This window comes from Schistocerca serialis, chromosome 2 (assembly GCF_023864345.2).
Source record: "Schistocerca serialis cubense isolate TAMUIC-IGC-003099 chromosome 2, iqSchSeri2.2, whole genome shotgun sequence".
NCBI lineage: Eukaryota > Metazoa > Arthropoda > Insecta > Orthoptera > Acrididae > Schistocerca > Schistocerca serialis.
The window spans coordinates 795,208,674-795,226,171 of NC_064639.1; the positions used below are offsets into that span (position 1 = coordinate 795,208,674).

The window sequence follows — 17,498 nt, forward strand, 5'->3', positions numbered from 1 at the left end:
TACGTCTGTGTGACAAGCAGGCACAAGCTTCGGTTTACTGTACCTGTCCGCCTGAATTAATTCCCTCCTTTTTAGATACAGAGCTAGAGGAGCCTGACCATAAGCGTCATTATATTCACAGTTGCGTCAATTTAGATGAAAATTGCCGCAATATAGTCCTACTGAGACGTCAGTCATGCATATGCAATTTCTGTAAGACTGACGGCACCCCTCAGGTGGTACCACTTTATCTGATGAATGGATTAATTTATTCGCTTGGCTGATGGTGCTTTATATCGAGTTATTACAGCCTGTACATACAGGTTCTAAAAAAGGTCATACACTCCTGGAAATGGAAAAAAGAACACATTGACACCGGTGTGTCAGACCCACCATACTTGCTCCGGACACTGCGAGAGGGCTGTACAAGCAATGATCACACGCACGGCACAGCGGACACACCAGGAACCGCGGTGTTGGCCGTCGAATGGCGCTAGCTGCGCAGCATTTGTGCACCGCCGCCGTCAGTGTCAGCCAGTTTGCCGTGGCATACGGAGCTCCATCGCAGTCTTTAACACTGGTAGCATGCCGCGACAGCGTGGACGTGAACCGTATGTGCAGTTGACGGACTTTGAGCGAGGGCGTATAGTGGGCATGCGGGAGGCCGGGTGGACGTACCGCCGAATTGCTCAACACGTGGGGCGTGAGGTCTCCACAGTACATCGATGTTGTCGCCAGTGGTCGGCGGAAGGTGCACGTCCCCTTCGACCTGGGACCGGACCGCAGCGACGCACGGATGCACGCCAAGACCGTAGGATCCTACGCAGTGCCGTAGGGGACCGCACCGCCACTTCCCAGCAAATTAGGGACACTGTTGCTCCTGGGGTATCGGCGAGGACCATTCGCAACCGTCTCCATGAAGCTGGGCTACGGTCCCGCACACCGTTAGGCCGTCTTCCGCTCACGCCCCAACATCGTGCAGCCCGACTCCAGTGGTGTCGCGACAGGCGTGAATGGAGGGACGAATGGAGACGTGTCGTCTTCAACGATGAGAGTCGCTTCTGCCTTGGTGCCAATGATGGTCGTATGCGTGTTTGGCGCCGTGCAGGTGAGCGCCACAATCAGGACTGCATACGACCGAGGCACACAGGGCCAACACCCGGCATCATGGTGTGGGGAGCGATCTCCTACACTGGCCGTACACCACTGGTGATCGTCGAGGGGACACTGAATAGTGCACGGTACATCCAAACCGTCATCGAACCCATCGTTCTACCATTCCTAGACCGGCAAGGGAACTTGCTGTTCCAACAGGACAATGCACGTCCGCATGTATCCCGTGCCACCCAACGTGCTCTAGAAGGTGTAAGTCAACTACCCTGGCCAGCAAGATCTCCGGATCCGTCCCCCATTGAGCATGTTTGGCACTGGATGAAGCGTCGTCTCACGCGGTCTGCACGTCCAGCACGAACGCTGGTCCAACTGAGGCGCCAGGTGGAAATGGCATGGCAAGCCGTTCCACAGGACTACATCCAGCATCTCTACGATCGTCTCCATGGGAGAATAGCAGCCTGCATTGTTGCGAAAGGTGGATATACACTGTACTAGTGCCGACATTGTGCATGCTCTGTTGCCTGTGTCTATGTGCCTGTGGTTCTGTCAGTGTGATCATGTGATGTATCTGACCCCAGGAATGTGTCAATAAAGTTTTCCCTTCCTGGGACAATGAATTCACGGTGTTCTTATTTCAATTTCCAGGAGTGTAGATTAGAAGAGTATGTCAGAAGGTTCGACATTTCTGGACGGATTGCACCGAAAATTATTTCTTGTCACTGCATTTCATTGATTTAATCTCCATCGTTTCTACAAGGGCGTGCTGGAAAGTAACGCCTCCGAATTTTTTATGTGAAGACCCTTAAGGCTATTCAAATAAAATTCACGTTATTGACATTCTACATCTTTATTCTTCATATTTACAGATTTAAACCGCTCTGCTGCTAGAGGGTTGCGATTTGTAGAGCGCAAAATTGTGGTGTGTAACGTCGGTGGGTGGGAAACAGCTCAGGAACCTGGAAGCACGAATTCGACGAGTCCGTCCACACATGGAGGACGCTACCAGACCACAGAGGAGCGCAGCGGCATATGCAGTAATCCCACACCTTGGGTTCACTGTCATCTATTATCCTTCGCATAGTCCCGAATTGGCCACATCCAACTTTCATCTATTTTCGACATTTAAAGAACACGTTCGACGACTTCACTGTGATAGTGATAGTCAAACATTCTACAGTGATGATGTCAAAAACTGATCCACCATTAGGACAAATGTGTTCGTCGCCAGTGTTACTATATTGAAAAATAAATATGTAGACATGAAGAATAAAATCGTAAAATGTTAGTTACGTTTCTTTTATTTAAAAAGCTTTAAGAGTTTTCACATAAAAAATTCGGAGGCATTACCTCCCCGCTCACCCTCGTATTTATTTATGTGAATTTAATTAAATTAAGTGATTAAAAGGTTTAAAAGGAAGCCAGTAGTATGAAACTCATTACTGCTCAGGTATGGATTATTTCAAAACGGTCGCATTGGTTCACTTCCCAAAGATTGTTGAAGACGTCTTAGAATTAAAAACTTAGTGTAGGAATCAATAAATACTATACAACTGTACTTGTGTTGTTGTTTTTAGTTAAAATGAATGACCCTTAACAAGATCTGTTAAAAGGAATATAAAAGCTAATTTGCATAGGACTCTACTTAATTGGAGTAATGAAAAGCAGCAGAAACAAGACATCTTAGTATTTAATTCTCCCCCGAGGTACCACTGTATCTACAATATAAAGGAAAAATTTTGCTAGTGTTTATATACGATATGATTCTCGTCTTGGCAGTCAAAGACAGCATTTTGGGTAGAGGGAAGCACTTTTTTTCTCGAACTTCGCGTCCTTTTAATTCAGCTCACTTTGTCCCCATGTTCTCAGCGTGTAGATTCTAACCCTAATCTGTGCTTCTAGAAAATCTGCCAAATACCTATCTGCGGATGTCATAACCTCCTCCAGAAACAAATTCATTTACATGTGGGTATCGTTTGAAGTCAAACGGTTTCAAATCCCGTGAACAGGAAAAAATGTTCCCAAAATAAATACTAAAATTCCTCAAGTTCTCATTATCAAAGCATTTTTGTGAGAAAGCACATTGTCTAGAACAAAGGCGATGGTTCCTTTTGGTTCCACGCCTCTTAAAACGTATTTATGAATCGGTTGCTCCAGAAGATTTGTATAGTACTCGGTATTCTCTGCTTTGCTCTTTGCAACGCAGTCAATACAAATATTCCATTTTCCAAACCAGTCGTCATAACATTTTCTGCAGATGAAACCATTTTCGCTTTTTTTGGTGCACGACTGCTGCTATCTAACATCCACAACTGCGAAACCTGTTGCGTTTCTGGCGTACGCTTGTGGTCCGAGGAAACAAATCGGCACGCAAAATCAGTAACTTTTTTTATTTCAGGCCGAATCGTGGATGAAAAAAATTATCTTCGGTTTTGCCTTTGCTTAGAATTTTTCGAAATGTGCACATATTTGGCACAAAGAGTTAGCTATATGGCCTCTATTCGCGATCGTCCAGTATCATATTTTGCACTGTCTCAATGATTTCATCCGTGACAGCAGTTTTAGGACATTCATCATGTTGATAATACTCTCTTTGACTCTTGGTTAACTTACACCCGTTTTGCATGAATTTCTGTTGGCAATAAACCATACGTGTGCAATATTTATATTTAGGGGGATCCAAAAGGTTGCGCCCAAACTGAAGGAGTTGATAGAGGAGTCGAAATACATCTGTGGAGCAGACACGTGGGGTATCGGAAGTAATGATAAGTCGGTGAAAGGTCTGGAATGTTAGAAACAACAAGAACAGCCAATACAAAAGCATCTTTAGTTCAGGAATGATATACGCAAGATGAACTGAAAGTCTACTGACGAGCTTACAGAGGTGGCAGTATGGACCAAAAGAAGAAGAAAAAGTCTCAAGTGAACATCGGCTCTAAAATGCATACCTTACGAGCTATGAACACTTTTTCATCTTCGCTACTGTGAAACACATCTTTTCCACTGAGGAAGAGCTCCTAACTCTTTAAGGTACGCATACTAGAGCCTACATTTGTTTGAAAATTTTATTTTGTAATGGTACGTACTACCTCTTCCCAAAATATAGAAAGCAAAGAGCTAGCAATAGAAGGGGCGTGTTTCCAGTATCGAAGATGAACAACTGCTCTTTGTTCTTGAGACACGGATTTTAAAGCACATGTTTACTACACTTTTTTTCTTGTTTGGTCCATACTACCGCCTCTGACAGTTTGTTGATGAAGTTCTAGTTCACTCTGTAGATGGGAAATTATTCGGGTTTTCTTGCATTGGAACGAGATAGACACACTGCACGATTACTTTTTAAAGGTCGCTTAAACAGAAGTACTTCGCAGATTGGTACCACTTGACTTACGTAACTGCGTAAATGACAGATGCAAGTGAAGCAAAATTTTATATATCTCTGTGCCATCTTGAGGCATCCAAGAAATTTACTAACACGGGGTAAGAATATTGAAAATATTGAGTTGTTAGACCACGTCATATTCGTCTTCAAACATGCAGAAGACTCGACATTTCGAACCCTCTCCAGGGATGTTATTCAGAATACTTCTGGTGTCCTTGGGTAGCTAAAACTTCAGTTACCTGGGGATACTACACTGGTGAACAAAACTTGTGGACAGAAGTCACTTTCACATGATATGGCACTGCCAAGTGACATTGCTGATGGAAGTTGGACCACAAGTCTGAAAGAACTGCTACACTGAAAGAAACAACCGATGAGTCTATGAGAAATGACACTTTTATTCAAAGACAGTAATCATGCTGCGGTCAACACCTGGAGGACTTGGTTCTTAACACGTTGTGTAATCATCACCGACGGCAGTGGGTGCTCGGCAACGTGCTCCCATGCTGGGCACGAAGTTAGTAAGCAGTTTTGGTGGTAGGGCGTTCTGTTCCTCCACCAAAGCAGCTGCATAGTCGATGGTGCATGTTGACGTGGTGTAACACGACTCCCCAATGAATTTCACGTGTGCTCGATGGAGTTAAGTTGGCGGAATGTGTAGGCCAGTCCACCCACCGAAACCTCTTTCATTTCAAGAGCTCAACCACTTGTGCTGTTCGATGTGGTTGCGCACTGTCATCCGTAAAAATGAAGTCAGGGCAGAATGGACGCCTGAAAAGACGCACATGGGGAAACCGGTGGTGTAACTTGTTCGAAGATTTCGACGTCAGTACGCCCACACAGCATTATGCCTCGCCTCACAGTAACACGTGGACCATCAAAGAGGATCATGGTCAGCAGTGCAGAACATACCCTCTTATGGCGAGAAGTGGGAACGCGTAACGCACCCAGCAGCTGTCAGCGTAAATGGTGGAGGAACGAAACAGCTTACCACAAGGTAAGTGGGAACATGTAATGCACCCAGCAGCTGTCAGTGGCGCTGGTGGAGGAATGGAACACCCTACCACAAGATAAGTGGGAACACGTAATGCATCCAGCAGCTGTCAGCGGCGCTGGTCAAAGAACAGAACACCTTACTGCAATATAAGTGGGAACACGTAATGCATCCAGCAGCTTTCAGTGGCGCTGGTGGAAGAACGGAACTTTTACTGCAAGATAAGTGGGAACACACAATGCATCCAGCAGCTGTCAGTGGCGCTGGTGGAGGATCAGAACACCTTACTGCAAGATAAGTGGGAAAACGTAATACATCCAGCAGCAGTCAGCGGCGCTGGTGGAAGAATGGAACGCCCTAACACAGGATCTCCTCACCAACCATGTGGTCAGCAAGGGAGCTCTTTGCAGAGGATGCACTGCCATCTACAGTAATGAACCAGCCTATTAAGAATAATGTCCTGCCGTTTGTAATGTCCAGGGGCCATCGTGAATCGCGGTGACGTCAGTGTAATTATTTTCTTTAAATAAAAGTATCATTTTTGTCGTCTCATCATGTATTTCTTTCAATAATCTTGTTTAGTATGCTATAGCAGTTCTTTCTTTCTACGTATGGACCAGGTTTGACTGAACTCTGTTACTTTGTGACAGTTGTGCACACCAGTGTAGAAGAATTCTGAAGAACATCCCAACAGAGGGCTCGAAAAAAGCCTGCAGTCTCTGTTTTGTTCAAAGAAGTGCAGCATGTGGAATGTACATCAGTTTAGATTGTTTGGGTCAGTGGCCGCCAGCAGCACACCGGTTGTGCCGCAGACCAACTGGCGTCCGGCGAGCCGCGCTCTGCACTGGAGCAGCTGGGGGCAGAGAGCGCTGGAATATTATGCAAAGGTCCTCCGCCGGCGGCCCAAGAAACCGCGCTCAATGCTTAATGGCGGGTCAGGCTAGCGAGGGCCGGTCGCCGCGGGGGATTGTTTGCTTATGTATTCCGCGGCTCTATTGTGGCGCTAGGCAGTGCGCCTCATTGTTCGGTACTCCTCGTCCAATTACGGGTCGGGTCGGCCGTGTGTCGCACCGCGGTGCCACGCCTTTGCAGGTTACACACGAGTCGTCGGCCGGTATCTCACATTCCGCCGGCCGTAAACAGCTCCGGCGGCCGGATTGCGCTCCGTAAATAGCGGCCGGCCATTACCTGGACAAAGGGCGCCTCTCGCCGGGGTCAGGCCGCGAGCGAGCGCAGGGCCGGCGCGTGCAACGCCGGAGGCTTACGGAGCTCGTAACAGGCTCGCTCTATAAACAGAGCACTATCCGGCTCCCTCGTATGGCGGAGGGGCTTTGTACGGCCGCAGCAGGCTCAGTGCGCCAGTCAGGGAGGAGAGGCAGAGAGATTCCGAAGCTGTCCCACCCACAAATTGCTTGTGTACTTTCATGCTCTGCCCACGTATTTCACTCAGCTGATCTGAGTAATGGAGCACCAACGCTGGTTTTAATCACCAACAGAAAAGGAAGAGTTATGTCGCTTTGTTGGCAGGGAGACCTGGTGGGATTTTCCGGCCGATCACCCTTTCACTACCTTCCTTTCCCCTGGACATTCTTCGTCTTCTCTTCTTCTTGCCGTTTCTCTGCGGGGTTGACATGGGTTGTGGTGTTGCTGACAGTTGGTAGCATGGCGCAATCTGTGTATTCCCTCTCTCTGCGACCAGACTAGACTAAATCTCATGTGAGAACGTTTTCTGTAAGGCTCTGAGCACTATGGGACTTAACATCTTAGGTCATCAGTCCCCTAGAACTTAGAACTACTTAAACCTAACTAACCTAAGGACATCACACAACGCCCAGCCATCACGAGGCAGAGAAAATCCCTGACCCCGCCGGGAATCGAACCCGGGAACCCGGGCGTGGGAAGCGAGAACGCTACCGCACGACCACGAGATGCGGGCACGTTTTCTGTAAGGAGTGTTCAAATAAAAAGGTACGAAACGTCGTAAGAACTAAACTTTTGAAATTTGCATATGTCGCTTTGGGATAAAGTACTGATACATACAGGGACGCGAAAGCAGCGCCCGGCGTGACTGTGCGTATGTGTCACCACCCTCTAAGAAATTTAAAGCTGTGACCTCAGCAGGTCGTGGTCGTGCGGAAGCGTTCTCGCTTCCCGCGCCCGGGTTCCCGGGTTCGATTCCCGGCGGGGTCAGGGATTTTCTCCGCCTCGTGATGACTGGGTGTTGTGTGATGTCCTTAGGTTACTTAGGTTTAAGAAGTTCTAGGGGACTGATGACCATAGATGTTAAGTCCCATAGTGCTGAGGGCCATTTGAACCTCAGCAGTTATGGTCACGTTCATCATCTGTTTCGACGTCAGAGGTCGGATACTCATCGGATTCCTCCTGCAGGGAAAAACCTTTACGTCTTCCAGCCTGTGCGGTCCCTGGTCCATTTGTTTAGTGCGACATTTTGAACACAGAGCTGCCATCTAAGGTAGCAACATTAGCTCTAAGCCGGCCGGGAACAGAGTCGAACGCAGCTGTATTGTGATACGCTACGTAGCCTACACTACTGTATCAAGAGCAATCGACCTGGGCTGCTCACGGAGGAAATGCTTCTGCTCTCCGCGCGTCTACCCGTCTCCAAGGTTACACAAAGCGTAATGGTGAAGTTCAAGTGCCAGCAGCTTGAACATCCGCCCTACAGCCCGGACATGTAGCCCTGCGAGCTCCATTTGTTTGGTTCGCTATAAAACGTTTCAGGTGGAAGCGCCTTAACTCTGACGACGAACTGAAGGACAGAGTGGAGAACTGGTACCTATCACAGCCACAGAAATTCTGGGAATAAGGAATCCTTCGGCTCGTGAAGTAGTGGGATATTTGTGCTCACGCCTCTGGTGATTAGTTTAGAATGAAGACTTCAGTTATACCCACAGTTTATATGTGACGTATTACGACAGAGAAAGGAGCCTGTGACCCACTGGAGACAGTGGCACAGGTTACCTCAAAGTAGGTACACAACACACACACGTCGTATTAATACATATAAAAACACAAAGTTTAAGCCTTTGAAACGCGCTGTGGATGAAAACAAACAGTGACTGGCAACAATAAACTAGTTATTTCATTCTATAGCCAGTGTTTCGTACCTTTTCCTTTGCACGCCCCTAATAAACAAGACATTTATAATCTAAGTGCTGGATGTTTGTGTGCCATGCAGCACAGCAGTAACGAACACAAAACGAGGACCCAGGAAGAAAGAAAGAAAGCTGTAACAAGCCATCGGTAGATGGATTAGCAAAATCCGAAGACGGCAATTATTTGAGTTGAATAAACTTTAAACCATAGGTGTGGCTGGTAGCTCCTTATATTACAAACCTTGTAACTCTACTACAGCCACGCCTCTCAACGGGGCAACTTTTGAGAAGAAAGCACTTTCTAAACGTTTGCGCAGCGTGTGTCTGAGGCTGGACGTAGGTACCAGCTGGACTTGGGAAACCGCCTAAAAACCACGCCCAGGCTGGCCAGCTCACCAGCCCTCGTCGTTAATCCGCTAGTTGGATTCTCTTTTCTTCAATAACATTATTCGACGAGTCATTGATATTTTACGTTGGGAGAAGTATCCTGACTGCACTTGCATGGGTTACACCTGTACTTAACTGGTCTTCATACTCGTTCTAGAAGTGAAGCGCAGTGGGCAGGTACTCACCCTGCGATCCGGAGGCCTTCTGGCGGCCCGCCTGCTCCTCCTCGCTGTCGTCGAGCGACTCGATGGAGGCCAGGTAGGCCGAGCACTTGGGCAGCCGTCTCCCGGAGCAGCTGCTCGCACCTGCCAACCAAAGGACACGCTCAGTCCCCAGCGGTCGGAATCGCTACAAATAAGTTTCCAAGTCGTCCTCCATCAAGAGTAAGGAAAAAAAAAACTTATGACGGATCGACATGTCGACTATTTGATAGATCGTCTGTGTGATATCGATGCTATGATAGTGGTGAAATATCGTTATTTTCGGTATATCAGACTTTATGATACACAAAAACATACTCATTAAAAAAATTGCTAGATTTGAGCACGGACCTCTTATATTTCGAACTTCTTGTCTGAACGCACAGTTGAATCACACACACAATTTTTGTCAGTAAATTTGTTTCGCTTTTATTACAATTATTAACAATTTTGTTGCTTTTAAGATTAAAATAAAAATGACTAATTAATTACACAGAACGTTTTGCTAATGCAGAGAGAGCGACAGAGAGAGAGAGATAATATTTTCTCTAAAATGAAAGTAGCATCTGGAAATCAGAAACATTATAATTTTTGTTAAGTTTCACTAAGCTTAAAGGAATGTGTTGTAAAAGTGAGTCAACCGTCTTGAGTTGGTAGTTGTTGTGAGTATAATGTATACCAGCTAAGGAAAAGTAGAAATGCTACTCATCTATGGAGAATGTACGTTAGCAGTGTAGTAACAGCAATAATGATTTCTTCTTATTTACTATACTATTTCTACTTTATCTTCGCAGGACTACACGTGCTCACACAAACAGTCAACTGAAGACGGTTTACAGAATGACCGAAGTACATTATCCTTGTATTTCCATTTGCTTACTGTCAACTCAGACACGTCGACGAGTTAGGTTACCCCAGGGAACTGCACTGTGCTCAAGTAGAGAAGATTGAAAGTCAAGTCTGTATTAAGTTTTTAATACTATCATTTTTGCGTCAATAGTACACTGTAGTACATTACTGAATAGGTTTTGAAGAGATAAAGTGGACTGCAAAAAAAAAAAAAAAAAAAAAAAAAAAAAAAAAAAAAAAAAAAAAAAAAAAAAAAGTTCAAATGGCTCTGAGCGTTATGGGACTTAACTTCTGAGGTCATCAGTCCCCTAGAACTTAGAACTACTTAAACCTAACTAACCTAAGGACATCACACACATCCATGCCCGAGGAAGGATACGAACCCGCGACAGTAGTGGTCGTGCGGTTCCAGACTGTAGCGCCTGGACCGCTCGGCCATCATCTATTTGTAACAAACAAAGATGCAGCAGAGGAAATCAGGCTAGTTAACGCCCTTCTGATAGCTAAACAACGTTTAGTAAATAAGTGTTTTTATTTTTTTCTGGACAAAATATTATTTGCGGGTGCTCAAGATAAACTTGATATCCTGTATAATGTTCTCGGGGTATACTGCCGGATTGTTACGACTTCTGAGCCTATTATGCAACGTAGCTCGTTTATCACCAGATTATCCCTGAAACGAGCTACGTTGTCGAAATATCGTGGTAAAAAGACAAAGCAATCCAGATGTATACCCAGGGAATATTATGTACTTTCATAGTTCTGACCTGAGACGAGGCAGTCAGAACCGAGCGACCGCCGTGTCGTCCTCAAACAGGGGCGTCATTTGGATGCAGTATGGAGGAGCGTGGGGTCAGCACACCGCTCTCCCAGCCGTTGTCGGCTTTGAAGACCTTGGACCCGCAATTTGTCATTCAAGTAGCTCCTCAGTCGGCATCACGAGGCTGAACTGATGCCTCTTCAGTTCTCCCATAAAAAAAAGAACCGTGGTTCAAATGGTTCATATGGCTCTGAGCACTATGGGACTTAACATCTGTGGTCATCAGTCCCCTAGAACTTAGAACTACTTAATCCTAACTAACCTAAGGACATCACACACATCCATGCCTGAGGCAGGATTCGAACCTGCGACCGTAGCAGCCCCGCGGTTCCGGACTGAGCGCCTGAACCGCTAGACCACCGCGGCCGCCGAAACCGTGGTGGTACCGGTTTTTTAATTCGTGTCCGTAGCATGGCAGGCAGCCGCGCTGGCTACTGAATTACGAAGGCAGATCAAAACATTAAACGTGTTGGTAATATCGCCGACGCCATCTAATTGTGCAAACTTCTCTCTGGTCGTCGTAGTGGTGAGCACACTGGGCTCGTATTCGAGAGGACGACGGCTCAAATCTGAATCCGGCCATCCAGATTTAGGTTTCATGTGATTTCCGTAAGTCACTCTAGGAAAATTCCGGGATGGTTTCTTCGAAAGGGAACGGCCGATTTTCTTCCCCATCCTTGCAACATTCCGAGCTTGTGCTCTGTCCCTAACGACCCCAATGTCGACGGGACGTTGGACGCTAATCTCGCTTCCTTCTCTGGTCGTGATTTCAGGGTGCAACTCAAGACATACAGCCTCCAGAAAGAGTGGTAGGAGGCAGCGCAGGAGGAGCTAGGGGACCGAATGCTGGCGACCGGAAACGCCTCCAGCTGGAGCCTGGAGTGGAGTGGCATGGCTGGACGAGTGTGGCAGGGCTGCCCACACGCGGCCCCCGGGGTCACCTGGAGGCCGGCGCCCACGCCGAGGCGCCATCCACCGTGTCTGCCGTCTGCCGTCTGCTGTCGGGTCCGCTACGTGTTTCTTTTAATGCCCCTCCTTTGTTAACGCGCGACGTGGCACAGCGCGACGTAAACATACCGCATAACGACGCAGCGGGTACTGCGCGCCGGACAGCTAGCACGCCGCGTTCTAATTTGTTTACGAGCTCGGGCTCGCCTATATTTCATGCCTATTGTCTGTGCATTCCTCTGCCGCATGAATATTCAAAGAAGTAAGGGGGGAGGGTTGGTGCTGGTTGTCTGTGGAGTACCTGCCCTGAGGAGCAGGTAGAGACCGTACCTGCGTAATGAGCATAATGCTTTTCTTACATTAGCGTCTGCTGTATAACACGAACTCTAAAAATAATAGCGAGGCGAGTAACACGTGTCGTTTAGCGGTACAGCGTTTTTGTGCCCTATGACCAGATCTGATGCAGAATGTTGTTGTTTGGTAGCTTTAGAAGTCTTTAGCCAGTTCTAATGCAACAGCTTTAGGAAACGTGCTCTAGTGCGAAACATATGACTGCCTAACAGTATCGCGAAAATCATTGTGAAAAAAGCGATAGTTGATTCCCAGCCACATGCTGTAAGACCGCTACGTTGACGTAAATGTGTAATGTTAACATCCATGCAAAAACACGTCGTGCAGTGAAATAAGTTTATAAAATATTTCCACATGTTCAAAATGGTTCAAATGGCTCTGAGCACTATGGGACTTAACTTCTGAGGTCGTCAGTCCCCTAGAACTTGGAACTACTTAAACCTAACTAACCTAAGGACATCACACACACCAATGCCCGAGGCAGGATTCGAACCTGCGACCTAGCGGCAGCGCGGTTCCAGACTGTAGCGCCTAGAGCCGCTCGGCCACTCCGGCCGGCATTTCCACATGTGCTCCGTTTGTTGTCCATAGAACATTTAGGCGATGCTCAATTTCTCTCCACGTCTTTGATAACGTCTCTTCCGCCATCGTCTCTACAATATACGTGTTCGTGTCGAAACAGTTTGCACATTATGAAATATCGAAATCATATTCATGCTGCAAGAGTTTGCGTTCAGCAACTGGCGGACTGAATACTTTACCTTTATCGTAATTCTACAAGAAAATGTCAAGAGTGGTTACGCATTGTGAACGTGGTCCTCATTATGTCGCACCGTCTCTACCGATCCCTTTGTCCGGAAAAATTTCATCCAAAAACTTGAGCAGTAGTAATAAGAAGAAGTAACGCCCTAGTCTGTCTTGCTATAAAAAAACACTACCCATTGTTGAAACCCTTGTAATTGGTACAGTCAGAGCAAATGCAGAAGATTATCCACAAAAAAAAGTCCTGTGTTAAGCTATCATTTGCAACAAAATGGGTAGCTGTGTCAAGTGTAACTCCTTAGAAATAAATTTTTGTTATGTGGAGTACACTGTACGCTCACCCTGCATATCGAAATCTGCGTACCAGGTGCAAATAAAGTGCGAATAAAGCTCTAGAATGCTGAAATCGTAAGTGAACGACAGACATGTCAAAATTTGCTGAGCTCCACGACAAAATAATAACAGCAGCAGATATCGCTGCTGGACATCGATTCGATTTCTGGCCGAACTCCCCCCCCCCCCTCCCCACAATAACCACTCCACCACCAGAACAATGCACAAAATAATAGTTTTAGTTTTCTGTGCTAATTTAGATTACCTCAGAGAGTCTATTGTTTAATGACCTACATTACCGTCTGTATAAAAGCCTGAAGACGAGCAGTGCATGCTCGAAACCCTTACCGACATGTTAAAATAAGCACAAAATCAATACAGGCCTAACGTGACTATTAGCTTCAGATAATTATTTCACACACTCATGATCTCTATCTTTAGGCACAATGGCCATAGTTAGTTACTGTATTTACTTATGGCAGTGATAATAACATTTATGAAGCACGCACAAAGGAGCACTACACTATATGGGAATTCGGTTCCGCCTGTTTACGCAAACCATAAAATCATATTGCTTAAACATATTTCGCAACGTCTGTGTCATCATCAGTGAGCCGTTTCAGTGTGGTTTCAGTCTCCAGGCCTTAGGACTTTTATTAAATGGTCAGTAGAGGCTGATGGTCTAGTCGTAAAGTGCGCACCTGGGAACTGAGAGGTGGCGGGATCCAATCCCAGACGGACAGCTGAAATTTTCAATTGCCTTTAAGACAGCCTTCACCGCCAACGACCTTGTCGCAGTGGTAACACCGGTTCCCGTCAGATCACCGGCGTTAAGCGCTGTCGAGCTTGGCTATCACATGGATGGGTGACCGACCGGGTGTGCCGAGCGCTGTTGGCGAGCGAGGTGCACTCAGCCCTTGTGAGGCCAGCTGAGGAGCTACTTGACCGCGAAGTAGCGCCTCCGGTCACGAGAACTGACAACGGCCTGGAGAGCGGTGTGATAACCACACGCCCCTCCACAGCCGAAGATGACGCAACGGTCGATCGGTACCGTTGGGCCTTTCGAAGGCTGGTCTGATGGAATTTTTAAGCTAGCATTCACCTCAACTACATGAGGGAGCTCCAGGAACAACACGTGGTTCGGATTCCACGTTACACCCTAGATCTCCTCTCTCCAGCTGAATGAATGGTGTGAGCTAGCGGCACGCAAGTCGGCGAAGTGGAGTCCGTTTGAAAGACTTGCACTCGGCCATCGTGCCACAGGGAATTAGACTCGCAGATAGCCTGTCATAGTTTATCCCACTGCACTGTTCATCAGACAAGCATTCCCATGCAAACAGAGGCGCGCAAACACGGCGCATGGTACTATAATGAAGTGCACTAACAAGTTAATCCAATGCACTTGAAAACCACGATGTTTATACAGTATTCAAATTGTGGGCGTACATGTGGAATTCAATTCCCACAATTTAATCTGCAAAAAGGCTAAGTTATAGCATCAAAAAGCAAAGGACGAGCTGGCCGGTGTGACCGAGCGGTTCTAGGCGCTACAGTCTGGAACCGTGCGATCGCCATCGGGCATCGATGTGTGTGATGTCCTTAGGTTAGTTAGGTTTAAGTAGCTCTACGTTCTAAGGGACTGATGACCTCAGATGTTAAGTCCCATTGTGCTCAGAGCCATTTGAACCATTTCAACTAAAGGACGACGATCCTTCACTTGGCGACAAGCTCTGAACAAGAACCATTAATTGTGTTGCCGTTTAAGTTGAATGGACACTTGGACACACAATACAACATGAATGAGTGCAGACTTTATCCGGTAATATTTCTGTGATCTGGCCCAGACGAGAGTAAAGTCTTAGTCCTTGGGGGAAACACTTTGTTTGAAGAGATTCGTAGAAATTCTGTACATACTTACAACACAGTTGAATAACCACGTTTGAAGCGGCGGTTCTAAGAACCCGAGTACAAAGCGAGTGCTGCGCAATGTCCTTCCTCGCCTGGTTTCATTCGAGGGTGTGTGTAAGCTTTGACGTGCGTCGCGTTTATTGTTTTGTCGCCGAGGAATCTCTGCCGACAGAGCATTCTTTTTTTTAACGTAAGCATGGACAAGGCTTTAGCCCCGGGCACGAGAAAAGAGGTTTACGAAAACAAATGACAAAAGAACGGATGAAAAAGTACGCCTTGGACAGATATGCGTCACCAAGGTACGCTCCAAACTTGCGACTGAAGTGGGTAAAGATACAGAAAAATGTCTAGCTCAAAGCACCGGCATTACGCTTCTCAGGATAATTTTCTTTTAAAAAAAGTAATTGTCTGCTTGAGATGGATTCTTTCTTCCTACCACACCAGGACCGTATACACAGGGTGAACAAGAACTCCACCGACAAACTTCCAGATACCCTTCCACCAAAATACTGAGACGGTACCCCTGGACTACCTCCGAAAGTTTTGTCTACGGAGTTCTGATTCACCCCGTCTATCACGGTTGCAGAAGGGGGAGTCTCTTCATTTTGCCAATGAATGCCAAAAATAAAAGAAAAGCTTCTTTCAATTATCGGGTACTGAGCATCGATGATTTCAGAGGATAGACTACTGTAAACACTTTGCCAAATTCTGGTTTCTCGTCAGACAGAATTACATTCCTTTACGGGTGTGGCAAAGATGGCGTTTTCAAAGTCAGTGTCAAGCCAGACGCCTGATCATTAGTACACTCCGCAATAACTGCAAGTCACGGTCTGCTCTCCAAAGTCCACAAGGCGCCGAAGACAAAAGAAATCCAAAAGAAACTAACACAGCAAGGACACGGAAGCAGTTGTCTCTGGCTACGAGTCGTTTCGCTTCAGTAAGATGAAGCAGCGAATGATCTTGGGCAGGTTCGCACCGTTTCACTTACCAATAGAATCAAGCCACTTTGCGTCTATGTGCTGCTCATACTGATGAATAAGAACTTCACTCCTACAAAGAATGGTTCCTGGTGCGAGCCCCCACACAGGGGATGTTCTCAGCTACTTCCATTTTTACTGTTTTAAACTTAGTCTTAAGCTGTAATGTTTATACTTAATTCAACCGTATACTTTACATCAAGTACAATATTGGTTTGGAAGAGCAGCGAGGAAAAGGGAGGAATATGGGTTGTCGATTGTACATTACGGGTTCATTAAAATAGATGCCGAAGTAATTATAATAGCTTAGAGAAATAACTTAGAGAAATAAACGCAGATGTTTCTAAATCCCGCTAACATACGGTTAGGATGTATAGAGACCGCTAGGTAGATGATAGTTTGAACAGGAACCTACATATGAAAAATCATGCTGAACTCTTCCGAGTGTTCTGCATACAATAGAGATAGTAATAGTAACTTCATCTTTAGCCAGTTAACTAATGTACTAACGATGCTCTGTGCTAACTACAGATCAAAATACGGAAACTGGATTCGGACCCTCAGCGAAGATGTGACACCGCATGTGTCTTGTCACACTATACGTTTCGTAAGTATCTTAATATTGAGCATTTTTACTAGATTATATAGTTGATATCAAATACATTACCAGATTGGAGGTGAATTACTGTTGCTTTTCTGCCTCGAAACTGATCGGATACTGCGACGCAACTCTTTCAGATAAAACTACATTCAGTTTCACTTCACTAGCTCGTAACAGCTTATGGCAACTGTACTCCGACAGCGTTGAATTTAATAACCTGCTTGTGTCACAATTGCACTGTACGTAAACAGCGAATATATACAGACTTTAAATAGTTCCCAATAGTTAACAGTTGCCTCCAGGCAACCTAAATTCTATTTAAAAGCGCAATTACTTCTTAGATTAGTCTTTCGTAAACGATTTCCACTGGTCTACAACCGGGTTGTTAAAAACTGCACGCTGTTGCTTGGAATTCGTGGACTCCATAGAGTGTCAGAAATACACAGTACGTACTGAAATGTATTTTTTCGTCATACAGGAGAACAATACGTAGAAATTCTGTACATACTTATAACACAGCTGAATAACCACGTTTGAAGCGGCGATTCTGCCGTGTAGTGTAGTACGCATACCGGTGCGAGTTCCATTGTCTTTGTGGACGAGAACACGGCGCCAGATTGCTGAAAACCTGACCGAAGCGGCTAAGAAGAAACTGAATGCTGTGGACTTAGCGACAGCAATCGATCACCAGCGATACATGGCCGAGACAACAGGGCGGCTGCCAGGGATACCCGAATGCTGCCGTTTTTTCCTCCTCTGGCTGTGTGTGGCACTGCGAATC

The 17,498-nt window shown here is 46.2% G+C and overlaps 1 protein-coding gene and 1 pseudogene across 1 annotated transcript in view; one reads left to right on the forward strand and one right to left on the reverse strand.

Moving 5' to 3' along the window:
* Window positions 1–17,498, reverse strand: part of LOC126458032 (uncharacterized) — a gene marked incomplete at its 5' end in the record, with an annotated part of 169,760 nt that overhangs the window by 136,922 nt on the left and 15,340 nt on the right. The window contains one exon of the mRNA XM_050094821.1: window positions 9,154–9,273. Within this exon, the coding sequence (XP_049950778.1) occupies window positions 9,154–9,273 (120 nt within the window). The remainder of the gene's footprint in view (window positions 1–9,153; window positions 9,274–17,498) is intronic.
* LOC126458908 (5S ribosomal RNA) lies at window positions 14,011–14,129 on the forward strand (annotated as a pseudogene).